The following is a 16,186-nucleotide window of genomic DNA, read 5'->3' as shown; positions in this document are numbered from 1 at the left end:
TGAGTGCTTATTGATGACTCTCTAAACAAATCTACTTGTTTTCTACTATATCATTTAAAAAGGGTCAAATTACTCTGTGTTACTTTTCACTTCGCTTCAGGAATAATTTAAAAAATGAGCAGAACCGGTTCAAAAGATTCTCTAGTTTTGTAGTTTCACTTCGCTGATACGAGAGCCTCAAAGCGCCATAAAGTGTGAGTAGTGATTTTTTTTATTAGTTCGTAACTGTGCCGAATTTTCGAGAAGTCCTGAAAAATATTAACCAAGTTTTTCGAAAACAAAAAATTAGTTTGTGTTGATTTCTGACTTTTTATTTAGCGGTTTATTCGCGAAATTCGCTCACACGCGCCTCTTTATTTCCCTGTATAATCTGGAGTAGAGTCGCTATATATATATATATAGTCTGACGCATCAGCTTAAGTTTAGCCATTTTGGATCGGATTTTTTTATAGTTGCACTGCTAGGGTTACCAAAGCAAAGTTTCGGATTTCGTCAAATTTGTCGAAAATAATATTATAATTATTAAACAGTTCACGTATGCCGCTAATAATTTCCCACAGTGAACAATCACCAAACGCGATAACTTGCCAGAAAAGACAACCACTCAAACACGCGCTCCGATCCAAAATGGCTAATCTTAAGCTGATGCGTCGGCTCGTATATATAGGGGCCTTAATCTGGAGTATCTTTATTCGTGGCATCTTTCATCACTTTATATTTTTGTTGGTCTACGACTCTAGTTCTTTCAACTAATTTTCTGATATTTTGGTATTTTTACAATAGGAAAGCCTGTCATCAAGAAAGGTCTCCAAGATAAGGACGTTTTGGAGGGCGAAGCTGACGTCACACTAACAGTCGAAGTCACGGGGACACCTGCACCAGAAATAAAATGGTACCCTTTTATTTCTGTCCTTACGTTTTCCCTCTTTTACAGTTTTATAACTTATTCGAATTCTACAATTTACAAAAATGGTTCAAAACCGGGTTTCGGCACCATTTTTGTAAATTATAGAATTCAAATAAGTTAGAAAACACTATGAGGTAATTAAAGTTAAAATTTATTTACATTAAAAAGGATTAGTAAAAATTATGCTTGCGCCTTGAAAACACAACTGAAACTACAACATTTCGACCGATGCAATCTGTTTTTATCGCTTGCCGTTGCCAATTTCATTTCACAATATTTTACAGCAACGGCGCCCTCTTCTGAATTAATCTGGCAGTGACACTTACCATGTTTATGCGCAATATTAATCCATTTATTCATTAGTTAAAAAAAAAAGTGAGGTCACTCGCTCGTTCCAATGCGTGAAAAAACTCCAAATTTACAGAAATAAAAATATAAAGGTATCTTAAACTGCCTAAAATTCGTGTGCTGCAAATTAAAGAGGAACTGCTGTGGTCGTCATTCAATTGTGCTTTTTAAAAGAGAGTATCATTTTCTGCTCAATAGCGAGAAATTTTTATGGTAAGAAAAAAAACATCCACTTATTCTGCATTCAGTTGGACGTTAGCTATTTATTTATTTATTTGTGTATTTTATTCTTTTTTTGAGCAATCACGATTGCTTATTGCTTTCATTTGACTGTGTTTGGCGTCCTATCATTTTATTTTCACACCGCCACCCTCTGCAGCATCACCGTCGACCGGCTCCTCACGACGATGCTGCTCCAGTAGCGAAAGCCGTATCGAGGTTGCATCCATGTCCTACACACACGCGCATACATACACAACTATACACACCCACGCGCACACACGCACACACACATACACAAACACATACACACATATACATACACTACCCACACATTCATGCCTGCTCACAGACACAAACACATATGCCAACACACACATACACATACCCCCCCACACACACATTCATACACACAACTACCCACACACTTATGCGAACACACAGACACAAACACACATGCCTACACACATACACATACCCCTACAAACAAACACACCTCCCCCCCACATACAAACACACACGCCTACATACACTCGTGATTGCGAAAAACATAATTTGAATTCAAGATGTCACAATTCAAATTATTTTTATTATTTTTTTCTTTTTTTTTGATCCATTCCATTATACTTGCGTTGTCGTTGGTGGATCGGTGGGACAAATCATTAAATCAACGCCACAAAAAATTATAATTATTATAGCAATAAAATTTTTAGAGTTAATTACTTCCTTTTACAAAATCGGAAGTATTGTATTCGCGAATAAACTTTCACTCAAAATTCGGCATTAATTTCCATTTTGCTCACTCCCGAATCAATTTTGAGTTTTTTTTCAACCCGACCACACGCGGATAAGTCCCTAAGAACATATAGACCTTAAAAATGGAGGTCAAAATGGGTCTTTTGCATCTTTTTGGGGGAAAAGCAGTTCCGAATTATAATATCAATGCAAACTGAAATGATATTATAATTCGGCGAATACTTGGCGATATATCGCCAACATTTTGGTCGCCAAGTTTTGTCGCCAACTTGGCAATATATCGCCTAGTTAGCGACAAATTTGGTGAAAAAAATTGCTATTATATTAATTTAAACCTTTTATTTTCTGTTTTTTTCATTAAATTAGTGAAGTGATGTCAAACTTAAATGAAAAAAAATATTTTAATATTCATTTCTTTTCTGTTTTTTTATTAAATTAGTGAATTGAATGCCATACTTGACTTTATAAAACATCATCCGGAGATGAAGACACAGTGGCGCGGAAGTATAGCGCGGTATTTTGATAATAAGTAGGGCGCAAGTTCGAATCAGGCAGAACTCAAAAAAAAAAAAAAAAAAAAATCAATTTAAATCTCAATTGAACGTTTAAAAAGTAACCCACAAAAGAGAAGCGTCAGTTTTTAATTATTATTTGCTTTACTGCGCATTGCTTTGTAACTTCCTCAATAATTCATTAGTTTTCTTTTAATCATCATATATCTATATATATATATATATATATATATATATATATATATATATATATATATATATATATATATATATATATATATATATATATATATATTTATATATATATATACTATGGGTGAAAATATTTAAAGTTTTTCCTTGCTTATTACATGTCACTATTAAAGGGTGTCCCAAAATTAACGCAAGATTTGAATTTGCCACCATTTTTGCAATAAATGGTTGGCAACCCTGAAAAAAGATCAATTTGACAGCTGAGGGTAATCAAAAATGGAGCGTTATACGGTACAATAACGCGCTTTCATTATTGAACAATTGTTTTAAAAATAATGAAAGTCGAGGCTGGTCGAGCAGTTACTGTTATTGGCGCTCGGTATCGCAACACGGTAATGCACGGGTGGTTGTGGGCTTGTTGGCATAGACCTTTGAATTCAAATAACCCCATAAGAAGAAATTTAAAAATGTTAAATCACAAGATCTAGGGTGCCAATTCTGATGACCGAAATGAGAGAGTACGCGACTAGGAAATGCCTTATGCAGTCATAGAAATGTTTCACTCTCTCTAGCTGTGTGGTACAATAACACCCCATTTTTACGAGCCCTAAACTCTCAACTGTCAAATTGTTCTTTTTTCATGGCTGCCAACAATTTATGGAAAAAATGGTGGCAAATTCAAATCTTGCGTTAATTTTGGGACACCCTTTAGTATTAAATGGGTGGAAAAGGAAGTCATGTGATGCGTTTTTACTAAGGTTAAGAAATCGACTTAAATCTAAACATAAGCAAACAAATGTTGGGGAACAATGGACGTTTGAAACTCTTCAAACTTTAAAAAAAAATAATCCTGGTTCTCAAGGCTTTTCTTGATTCATAACATTTATTAGAGCATTAAATTCCATTTTTGACAAACACTGATTTTTCTAATGTTGTTGTTACCATTCGTTATGGAGATAAAACTCTTCAACAATGATAAAATCTTCAAACTGTAGTCTTTCAAAGGTTTTAACTAATCAAGTTTCCAAAGCCGTGAAATATGCTTGGTTAAATTTTTTGCTGGTTAACGAATTAGAGATTTCTCTTATAGTTTGAGAAACGAATAAAACGTGTTTCAAATTTCGGAAAGTGGAATTTAACTGTATATTCTTATACAAAAGACTGGAAATTCCTTGCCTTGGTACCTAGACTTTCAGTTTTGTTTTTCAAACACAGCAACTCTCATAGGATTATCTTAGATTCAATACACAATATTTTATTTCTCCATTTATACAAATTGTAGAGAGGGATCTATAACTAAAACATCAAGTTTTTGTTTCCAATTACTCAATTGAAACTGTAACTTCTAACTCGCATGTATTATGCATACATCCATAGTATTACACATTCAGAAAAAGATTTCAAAGTTCGCAAAAAATCTTGAACTTTAAATCCAGCAATAGATAATCATACTTCTAAATGAGCTATAATTTCGAAATAAGATTAATATATGTTACTATTTTACTTGTAAGATTAAAGTATAGTACAGTCGAACCCGCTTAATGGAATAGCCATTTTGCCATGAAAAAGTATTCTAAAAAGCGGGTTATTCCATTAACCGGGATCAATATAACTCATTACATTGGTTTGGTACATTGAAAATGTATTATATTAAGCGGGATATTCGTTTAACCGGTATTCTTATAAGCGGGCTCTACTGTATAATCTCTAGAAATATTTTTTTTTAAATTCAACAAAATAACTACTGATACTTTAATTCAGGTTCTTGAACGGAAAGGAGTTAGCTGACGACGAGGATTTTCAACTGACGAAAGATTCTGAAAGGGGCACGTACAGCTTAAAGCTGAAAAAGGCAGCTGGATTGGACAATGTAGGGGAAGTTCGACTAGAGGCCTCCAACTCTGGAGGAAAGGCCGAGACTAAAGCGAGTCTTAGATTGCTTAGTAAGTTCATTTTTCATTTTAAATGGCGTATGCAGGGTTATTCATTCATCCCTTCGGAAAGCTATAATAAAAAAAAGGAAAAAATTATTTGAACTTTGACATCTTGAATTCAAATTATGTTTTGCGCAATCACGAGTGAGTGTATGTTTGTGTGTGGGGGGTATGTGTGTTTGCGTGTAGGGGGTATGTGTATGTGTGTGTAGGCATGTGTGTTTGTGTCTGTGTGCTGTCATAAGTGTGTGGGTGGTTGTGTGTATGAATGTGTTTATGTTTTTGTGTGTGTGTATGTGTAGGTGTCTCTATGTATACGTGTGTGTATGCGTGTGTGTATGTGTGTGTGTGTATGCGTGTGTGTGTGTGTGTGTTTGTAGTTGTGTGTGTGTATGTGTGTGTTTGTAGTTGTGTATGTATGCGCGTGTGTGTGTAGGACATGGATGCAACCTGGAGACGGCTTTCGCTGTAGGAGCAGCATCGTGAGGAGCCGGTCGACGGTGATGGTGCGGAGGGTGGCGGTGGAAAAATAAAATGATAGGACATCACAAAACAGTCAAGTGAGAACAATAAGCAATCGTGATTGCTCAAAAATAAGATGAACGCAGCTAAATAGAGCGGAAAGTAAGAAAAAACAATACAATTTTGATTTGAATACCTTACAAGTACAGTAGAGTCTCGAAAATCCGAGGTAATTGGGACTCACACCACCTCGGATTACTGAAAACTCAGATTATCCGAAAAAATATTTGGACTACATAAGGACATGCAACGTTTACTTCCTTATGCAATGAAAAGAAAATATGGTCTCCTTGAAAAATTTATCATTGAAATTTCAACATAAATATGTGTTTTAATGAACCCTAAACGAGTTTGGATTAGTTTTTTTCTTGATGTCTACACATACTTGTGTGTAGATTTGCAGGAAACTAAAAAAATGCCCTGTGATAGTCATAGAATAAATTTTGATGAGTTTTGTCATGACATTTGTGTCTACGTATGTACCTCACATAATAAAAAAACGTTATTCATAGAAGGTGAAAAAAAATTGTACTATACAATTCGTACAACGTCGAGTTTTGCACTCCCCTTTTTAATTGCAGTCAGGTATTCCAAAAGAGCTGTTTGTTCGTTCTTTGAGGCAAAACAATATGCTTTCGTTTCAAGTTGTTTTTTGTATCAACCAACTTCCTACTCTCTCCAAGGCGTCTCTTGATCAATCTCTAACAGTCCATGAATTTTTCATGTCATGTTATTGACATGAACTTTTCAATGTCTTTTTAGCACATTATTGTACGATGTCAGGGAAATTCTAAGCACAGCAAAATATTTCGATTTTTAGATTAAAACATTATTTGTCTGTAAAAAATATATCTTTAAAATATCGACAAAGCACCTCGAATTAAGCGGAACCTCGGACTTTTGAGACTCGGATTTTAGAGACTCTACTGTACTCTATGCATGAACCCTTGGTCCCACAGCGTACATCTCTCTCAATGTGGTAGTTCCCTTTCTGCCACACTGTCTCAGCATTTTGCTTCCAGTATTATTGTCTGCACACGATATTCACTTACGCAGTTATGCTAAATCAATGCGATAAAAGGGGCACGAAAACCTCGTATTTTTCATGCCCCTCCCCTTCCCCCCAAAGAAAAAGTGCCCAAGATAATATGTGCTGTCAATGATGTTAATAGTACCGTGTTGAATAGAGTGAGGCAGGAACTGGAGCAGGGGTTAGTAAGTAATTTTAGTTTGGGTCCTAATACTTTTGCGAGCGATCGCTTCTAAAATGCTCGAAAAAGAAATAAAATTGGCGCTTAAAGATATGGTTGCCCGCATAAATTTTTTTTTAAACTGATTTATGTAATTTGTACTGTTAAAACATTTTCGGCGATCCAGTTTTGGCTGTTCGGACCTGGACCGCAGTCCACCAGTTTCCGACTGCTGAAATGGATGATTGCATTGATTAAGGTATGTTTGACGACTAAGGACTCACACTTGGGACAACTGTAAGGCATCTAAACAACATCCCAAATTTTCTGTATTCTTTCAAATTTTCTCATTTTTTTTTTTTTTTTTTTTTTTTTAATTAAGCACTTCAGAACTCCGGGAAGATTTATGAATATCACTATATTAAATGAAAAATTATCATATAAGCTTTGTGCTACAATATTATTAGGGTGAAAAAACAACGTAATTAAAGCACAAATATTGGAGAAAATACAGCATATAGCTATTTCAAGGCTACAATGGAGCCTCTTCATCAGTGCAAAAAGCTTACCAACACAACCAGAAGTTGCGAGAGAACTGTTCGAGAAAGAACTGTTTGAGAAGTTCTCTTGCAACTTCTGGTTGTGTTGGTCAGCTTTTTGCACTGATGAAGAGGCTCCATTGTAGCCTTGAAATAGCTATATGCTGTATTTTCTCCAATATTTGGGCTTTATTTACGTTGTTTTTTCACCCTAATCATATCACTATATTAGTTCTGCTAAAGTCAGAACTCCCTTGAAAAATCAGCTTTTTCCTGACCTAAAAAGGCGACAATTTTAACATACCACCTTTTGAACTTTGAGTGATGAGTCTAAGTTTATGTAATCAAGCGACTCTAGTTCGATAACATTATATTTGATTTTTGTATTTGTGATTATATTTCTTTTTAGCGAAGCCCGTGTTCACGAAGGATCTTTTGGACGTAACTCTGGTCGAAGGAGACGAACTTAAACTGGATACAGCTGTAAAGGGATCTCCTACGCCGGAAGTCAAGTGGTAAGACATATTTCTCTCTTGGACAACCAGGAAGGCGGCGCTTGACATAATCTCATTCCGTTATATGCATGCACGAAATCGTGGAACAATGTTTCGGTTCCCTTTCATTTCAAAAGGAGACTCTGAACTAAATTAAAAGATCAACGAAAAAAATTTTGAAAAAAAAAATAGAACCGACTTCAAAATTGCTCTAAAAAGTGAAAAATAATTTTATTCTTTAAACACTATCGATAATACTTTTAAACATAATTTTTGAAGTTGGCGCAAAAACGATCGATAAAATTATTCACAGCCATAACTCAACTACAAGTATAAATTTAACCACGTCCAGTTTCTTCACTACCACATGCATTACGCATTGATGACAGCATATTTGAGTAACGATATAAATGTTTCGTTCCTAAGTTTGGATGATTTTTTGATAAAAATATGAACGAAGCATGGTTACAATGAATTTTACTTTTTGTTTTTGCGCCAACTTCAAAAATTATGTTTAAAAGTATTATCGATAGTGTTTAAAGAATAAAATTATTTTTCACTTTTTAGAGCAATTTTGAAGTCGGTTCTATTTTTTTTTTCAAAATTTTTTTATTTCATTCTTTTTAGTGTAAATGTAGATATTTCAGTAAAAGTAAGAAGTTACCTAGTAAGAAGTGCGGCTCTATATCACTGTATTGCTTTAGAAAAGCCTTTATTCAAAATGATCATTACAATTACTATTAATGTTACAGTTATATGGTACCAAACTTTTATAACAATGAGTTTCATATTGTCGCGTAGATGAAGATAGCGAAGACAATGTGAAAGCCAAATGAAGCGAATACTCTTTAGTCTCAATTCGAGATCTTTATTCTGAACCACGAATGAACGTTACATCTCCTTATATACAACTTGAAAAAGTGCTGGAACTTTCCAGACTTGAAAAGATACAGAAATTAATAGAAAATTCGAGAAAATACGGGAAACAGTAGAAACGAAATTTTAGTAAAATTCACATTGTCCTAGTCGGGATTTGAACCCGGGTTGATCGTGTGGGCGACGGGAATTCTACCACTGAGCCACCGTTATCCACAGATGAAAAGTGCGAACTTCGCTACAATATCATTTTAATCATTTAATAGGGAAATTTACTGTTTTTTGCCCATAACTTTTTTACTAAAGAACAAATATGGTCAAAGAAAGTAATGGGACCTAAGTTGAGCCATCCTCTATCCATTAAAAAAAGAATCATAAAAATCGGTTCACTAGGTGAGACGCTATGAGTGGACAAACAAAAAAAAAAACATACATACTGTATGAACTGATAACCGCCTCCTTTTTGAAGTCGGTTAAAAATATATTGGGAGGGAAAATTTCGTTACAATAACGTTAGGCAGAATTCAACTGCTGTAAATAGAAATCTTCAAAATATTCGTTCAAAAAAACATTTGCCGTTTCAAAGTGTCGACCTCCATATATCGAAGTAGCAAATTTCCGGAAAAAAAATCGATATATAGAAATTTCGATATAAAGAAACGATCTTATTTTATCGTACAAATCTCCTAAAACACTAAAATTAAAGCTAATTTTCGGGTACAAAACCCAATTTCTAATTTATACGAGCATCGGATTAAATGAAAGTTGAAAAATAAAAAAATAACAGAAATTACATTTTTGCGCTGTCATACATCTTCATTCTTCGGCAGTTAACTTGATTCGCAACATGAGGGGGGTTTCGTTTTGACAGTGTAATCGAGAGAAAAGTAAAAAATCAATCTACTTAAGGGGAGTCCCTAAATACTTTCAAAAATTCGATTTTTTGATTTTTATATATTTTGAAACTCCATTTCAATACCTTTTTAATGAAACAAACATCTTGAACGTGCTCATATTAGAAGTAAGTTAAAATAAGATTTAAAAAATGTAAATCCTATTTTGATGAGGTATGATTTTCCCCTTTAAATTGCAATATCTCGAAATGGTATTTTTGAAACTAAATGTTCCTTTTTCTCAGAAACTAAATTGTGTTAGGCTTTGAAATTTTTACCACCTATTCCATACATCTAACTGCATATACTGAAGTAAACTTTTTCTCATATTCGAAAAATATTTTTTTTATAGAGCTGATTTTGTGTTGCAAAATGGCATTTTTTGAAATAAATACAGTGACTTACACATTAGAATTTTTTCCAAAAAAAAACTAATCTTTCTTTCTGTAAAATTTTACTTCAGTATAGAGAACAGAGTCTACTTGAGGTACAGAAAAAAATTTATACTTGTATCTTTAATAGATTTTTTGAAAAAGGTACATGGACCTGTGCAATTAACATTGACGGTATAGGGGGTACTGACTCCCCTTAACTTGAATCATTTTTACTGAAGCTAAACAGACTAGGAATGATAATCAACAGACAAAAGGGATAACTTGAAACTGATTTTACAGTGTTACTGGTTACAACTTAGATTTAAAATAAACTTGAGGGAATTTAAGAACTCCAGAACGGAAAAACGACCTATCTACACAGCACTCAACCCCAGATTCCTTATGAGTTTCGTAGAAACCTTTAGTGAACATAATTTTCTACCTTAATTTTCATTTTTTATGAGACAAATAGTCTGAAGGAGAAAAAAATCTACGAATGTCTCGAAAAAAATTTCGGTATATAGAGATTTTTTCGATATATAGAAACAACATATCTATGTAATGAACATAGAAATTTGCTGGGATTTCGAAATATAGAAAATTTCGATATGTGGAAGTTCGATATATGGAGGTTCGACTGTAACTAAAAAATCCCATGCGTTAAATATTAAAAACGTTTCTATTTGCTGAACCAGTTTCCTTCCAATAACTAAGGGGTTGAAAATTTAGAACGTACTAGAAAAATCTTTTTCTGTCATAGTAATACATACAGAGAAATACCGTTCATGTTCACGTTCAAAAATGTGATACGCTTGCTCATGAAAAACCTCTGTGAATAACTAATTTCGTCACCAACGTAGGTAAATTAACTCAGGGGGTTATACCCCACTGAAAATATAGTAGTTTATAAAGTAGTAATTTTGTATTGACCTCAAATAGTTTTAATAAACAATTTTTTCCAGTTACCAGGCTATCAGAGCGAATGGTCAATCTGCACAAAACTCTACATTTTACAAATTGCAATTTTCCCAAACTAAACTTCACCTCTATACGTTATACCCAGCTAATGTAGATTATATGTAATTTTTACGCTACATCTTTACTAATAATAAAGCAGAAAGTCTCTCTGTCGGGATCTCTGTCTGTCGGGATCTCTCTCTGTCCGGATCTCTGTCTGTCAGGATCTATGTGACGCGCATAGCGCCTAGACCGTTCGGCCGATTTTCATGAAATTTGGCACAAAGTTAGTTTGTAGCATGGGAGTGTGCACCTCGAAGTGATTTTTTGAAAATTCGATGTGGTTCTTTTTCTATTCCAATTTTAAGAACAAAATTCTCATAAGATAGACGAGTGAGTTACGAAATTATCATAACGTGGAACCGTAACATGGGCACAAGCCAATTGTCGAGATACGAAATTATCATAACGTGGAACTGTAACATGGGTACAAGCCAATTGGCGAGAAAATTCACCATACATTATTTGTAAATATACAGGCGAACCAAAAGACCTTTTAATTTTTCTATTACGGGCAAAGCCGTTCGGGTACCACTAGTAAAAAATAAATAAATAAATAAATAAAGAGTTCAAATGCGGAAAAACTTAACAGGTTCGAAAACAATTAACTTCGATGTAAATAACAACAAATTTTAATCTATCAACACCTCATGAACTTTTCGTCACGTACTGCGATCAAACTACACAGTAAGCGTATCTTTAACCTAATTTTTCACCATGCTTACATATTGTCGTGTTGAAAGTTATTGCTTTCTTGGGTTGCTTTACGTTAATGTCCAAGTTCCACTGATTTAAGGAAGAGAGTAGTGTCAGAGTTTCAAGGTTATTATTAGAACTTTATTTGTCACTCGTAAAACCTTGGCTGGAGAAAATAACTCCATTATTAAAACGATAAGTGCGTAAAAATAAAATCCTTTATAAGTTAACTCAAGAAAAAAAATTAATTTGAACTTTGACATCTTGAATTCAAATTATGTTTTTCGCAATCACGAGTGTGTGTGTGTGTATGTAGGTATGTATGTTTATATGTGTGTTTATGTGTAGGGGAGTATGTGTATGTGTGTGTAGGCATGTGTGTTTGTGTCTGTGTGCAGGTATGAGTGTGTGGGTAGTTGTGTGTATGAGTGTTTGTGTGTGGTGGGGAATGTGTATGTGTGTGTAGGTATATGTGTTTGTGTCTGTGTGCAGGCATGAGTGTGATAAGTGTGTGGGTAGTTGTGTGTAGGCGTGAGTGTGATGAGTGTGTGGGTAATTGTGTGTGTGTGTAGGTGTCTGTATGTATGTGTAGTGTAGGTTTGTATGTATGCGTGTGTGTGAATGTATGTGTTTGAATGTGTGTATGTGTTTGTGTGTGTGGAAAAAATCACGCACCTTTTAATAATAGATACAGGGATCTCCAAACTACGGCCCGCGAGAAGTTTGCGAACTGAAAACACGTCTTTTGGTTTGATAATATATTTTCTTTTAATCATTTTTTTAAAGAAAACTGAACCCAAGAAAACATCAAAAACCACGAGCTTCTTTTTCAAAAAAATAAAAATAATAATAATAATAATAATAATTTTTACTAATAATGAAGCTCAAAATCTCTGCCAGAATGTCTGGATGTCTGGATCTGTGTGAAGCGCATAGCGCCTAGACCGTTCGGACGATTTTCATGAAATTTGGCACAAAGTTAGTTTGTAGCATGGGAGTGTGCACCTTGAAGCGATTTTTCGAAATTTCGATTTTGTTCTTTTTCTATTTCAGTTTTAAGAACATTTTCCGGAACAAAATTATCATAAAATGGACGAGTAAATTACGAAATTATCATGACGTGGACTGCGAGAGCGAATGAACATAGCCAATTGGCGAGAAATTCATCATCCATTATTTGTAAATATACAGGCGAACCAAATGACCTTTTAATTTTCTACGACGGGCAAAGCCGTGCGGGTACTACTAGTAAAACATGAAGAAATAAGTCAATCTTGAAGAGGAGAGGGCAGAGCGAACTAGACAATTTGAACTGAACTGTTGCCGGATTGTTAGCTCACCCGGCCACCAAAAATATAAAATGTGGCCCTTGACTAAAAATGGTTGACGATCTCTGTTCTAATACATCTAATACTGGAACACTACATGCACATGCAACATTGACAGGAACAAAATAATAACACACGGGGGAAAAAATGACTTTCATAGCAGATTAAAAGCTGAAGAATATTCCTTTCCAAAGCCAACAGTCATCTCAATGGGCCCGATTCCAGTGCACCTTTGTATTAACTTCATTGTCGTTTTCTACTTGGTCATATGTCGAATCTGAAATCAGACTAGTGAATAGTAAAACAATTTTGTCCTTGAACTGGTCGAAAACGGCAGCGGTTGAAGTTGTCACGGTACGAGAATCGCCTTGTTTGTCTCTTAGAATTGTTCAAAAAAATGTGATATACAGTAGAAGACCAATATAACGCACAGCTTGAGACCAGATCTTTTGCATTATACAGGTTTTGGTGTTACATAGGTCATTTCACAAATTTTTAAACTGATATTCAAAATATATCTATATATTAGCACTTCAGAATGAGTTTTATCTGTATTAACGCACTAATTATACAATGAGTCATTCACAAATAAATATGTTTCTTTATTACAAGAAAGTAAAATATCCTGCACTTCTGCTAGCTTCATGGATTGCGTAACAGCTGCATTTTCAAGAACCATCTGGTATTTTCATTTTATTGTGAATGCTAATTTTCATTTAAAAGCTTTGAACTAAGATAAAAAGATGAAAAACTGATTCAAAGTTTAATTTTCCTAACAATTTTTATGTTTGCAAGGCAAAACAGGGGGATTTTTTTTTTACTTCAAAACTTATTGTTTACTTCTGAAAAGTTGTGCGGTTTATAGAGAATTGCGTTATACAGGTCGGCGTTATAAAGGTATTCTACTGTACTTCGACGTGTGTGCCCTTTGTGCTTAATATCCGTCTTTTTTTTTCGAAACGCAACCCCAGCTGCCGACACCATTGAATAGTTGATATTCTATTGCGCAATCTTTTCAGGATGTTCGGCAAAAAAGAAATTCGCTCTGATGATCGCAGTGTCGTCGATGTTCAAGGGGACGTTCGAAAGTTGACCATTCGGGAGGCTCGTGTTGAAGACTCTGGCAACTACACTTGCAAGGCCACCAACAAAGCGGGAGAAGCCAGCCAGAAAGCCACAGTTACAGTCAAGTGTGAGTGAAATTATTTTTACATTACTCATGATAAACATTCTCTTCGACAACTGGGAAAATTGAATGTGTCAGAGGTAGATGTGTGTTACAAGTTTGGACTTTTTTACAATTAAAAAATTAAAAAAATGAGAAACGGAACTTGCGAGAGCTCTTCGTTACAGTTTAATGTCCACTAAAATCGCTAAGATGCTGATTTTTTTTTTTTTTTTTTTTTGTAATATTCTCAATGAGTTCAAGAATCAAAAACATACAACAGCTGTTTATGTTTTACTATTAAAAACATGAAATTTTCCGTAGCAACTTTATTTAATTCTGTTTTCTTTTAGCAAAGAAAGACACTCAAGCCCCGCAATTTTTGACTCCACTGCATGATTTGGTTATTGTGGTGGGAGACGCAGCGAGGTTTGAGACTCGAGTTACTGGGAAACCACAGCCTCAAGTCACTTGGTAAGAATTAATTTTCAGTTTGTGTATTTCAGATATCTTCTAATCTCGCTTTACAGTCCGAGAGTTCAGCCGGTGAAATCGTTCAGCATCTGAAGGGCCATTCCACGGAAAACGGTAATTTTGTCCCGCACGTGACGCTTCATATATTTCATAAAAAATAATAATTTACTGTTTGTTTTCCTTAGCCGAGACTTAGCGCCGATTTGCGCATGCGTCAGGTCTGCTCTGATTTTATCAAAATAGGGAAGGAAACCCGGAAGTAAAAGGTGCAAAGTAACGTGTTCAGCAGTTCTTCCAATGAGCTTCGAAAAAGACAGAGATAGCAAGTCCGAGTGCTCATCCTCAACCCATCGCCCCTTTTTGAAATGGAATCTGTCCTGAGTGGTAGTCTTTGCTTTCGAGAACGGACAGTAAAAAGATGAACAAAATTTTGTTACTCAAGAAATCACAAACGCATGTGTGACTTCTTAAGCAAAAACTCTTCAAAAATTATTATTTTTTATGAAATATAGAAACCATCACGTGCGGGACAAAACGACCATTTTCAATGGAATGGGCAGATACATATTTTTTTTCAATGGTTTAAATAATTATTTCTTAACTAATGAGATATGTTTTCTTTACGTTGGAATAATAGCTTTAAAATGTACGATTTGTTTCGTCACTGCTGTATTAATGGAGCAAAAATTTTACCTTATTCATAAGCAAGTTGTCAGTGGTTGACTTTGGATGTCCCGCACGTGACGCATGTAAATAATTTTTTTTTAATAACAAAATTGTTCAATAAAAATATAATTGTGTCAGGAGTATCTTTGTATCAAATGTAAAGATTGAAAAAAATGCTTACGACTGTTTCATTGAAATATTAAGAGATAAGACAAAATGTTAATAAAATTTAAGCGTATTTTTATCCCGCACGTGACGGTGGAATGGCCCTGAACTATCTTTCACTCCTTCCAAGTGAACAGAAATAACAACTTTTGTCACTAGACGAACTCGCGATGATTCATCCGGAGTGAAGTAAATCGGACTGAGTGAAGCGGAATGAGAATTCCAACTTGCCCTGCATACACAATTTCATGTGTCGAAACAAAGAATTAGCTGTGATTTTTGCATTTTCGTTTGCGATAAGCAAGAAACAAAAAACAATTTTTGAGTCATGTTTAAAATAAACTAAATTTTTGATTTTATGTTACCTATTTCAAAAACAAGCATGCTAGATTAAAGTTCTATTCATGGGATTGTTACTCCAAAAAAGCGTTTTTTTTTTTTTTTTTTTTTTTTTTTTTTTTTTTTTTTGTGTCAATCTCCAAACGGTTTCGAAATGAAAACTACAATGAGAAGGAAAACTCTTTTATTTGAAATATTTAGGTATATCACCCAGCTATCTACACAGTCAGCGATTTAATTGAGACATTTGTCGCATCGTGGCACCAACTTTTCCAATCCCTGTCGTAGAAGGTAGCCACCTGGTCTTACAGCCAATTTTCTACGCTTGTCTGAGACAAACTTTAGTCCGTCGAGCCAGATTACCATCTGAGCAAAAATATGGAAAACGGAAGAAGATAAGTCTAAACTTTACTGTCAGACAGTCTGCATGATGAACATGTCTAAGCCTTTCTTTGTAATTCGAACACCATGTCCACACGTTGCTGCTGCTCATGAAAGTTTTTCCCGTAAACAATGCTCATTTGCTGATGCGTCATTGCTCAGAGTTGGAAAAGTCGAATGGCAGCATACAGCAAAGAAG

At 34.7% G+C, this 16,186-nt stretch overlaps 1 protein-coding gene across 1 annotated transcript in view; it reads left to right on the top strand.

Annotated features, from left to right (window-relative positions):
* Nucleotides 1-16,186, top strand: part of LOC129217813 (muscle M-line assembly protein unc-89-like) — a 161,798-nt gene that overhangs the window by 22,905 nt on the left and 122,707 nt on the right. Inside the window, exons 10-14 of the mRNA XM_054852152.1 lie at nucleotides 784-892; nucleotides 4,696-4,877; nucleotides 7,529-7,634; nucleotides 13,817-13,989; nucleotides 14,316-14,436. Of these exons, the coding sequence (XP_054708127.1) occupies nucleotides 784-892; nucleotides 4,696-4,877; nucleotides 7,529-7,634; nucleotides 13,817-13,989; nucleotides 14,316-14,436 (691 nt within the window). The remainder of the gene's footprint in view (nucleotides 1-783; nucleotides 893-4,695; nucleotides 4,878-7,528; nucleotides 7,635-13,816; nucleotides 13,990-14,315; nucleotides 14,437-16,186) is intronic.

Source organism: Uloborus diversus, chromosome 2 (genome assembly GCF_026930045.1).
Source record: "Uloborus diversus isolate 005 chromosome 2, Udiv.v.3.1, whole genome shotgun sequence".
Taxonomy (NCBI): Eukaryota; Metazoa; Arthropoda; class Arachnida; order Araneae; family Uloboridae; genus Uloborus; species Uloborus diversus.
This window is presented reverse-complemented; position numbering and strand designations above follow the sequence as displayed.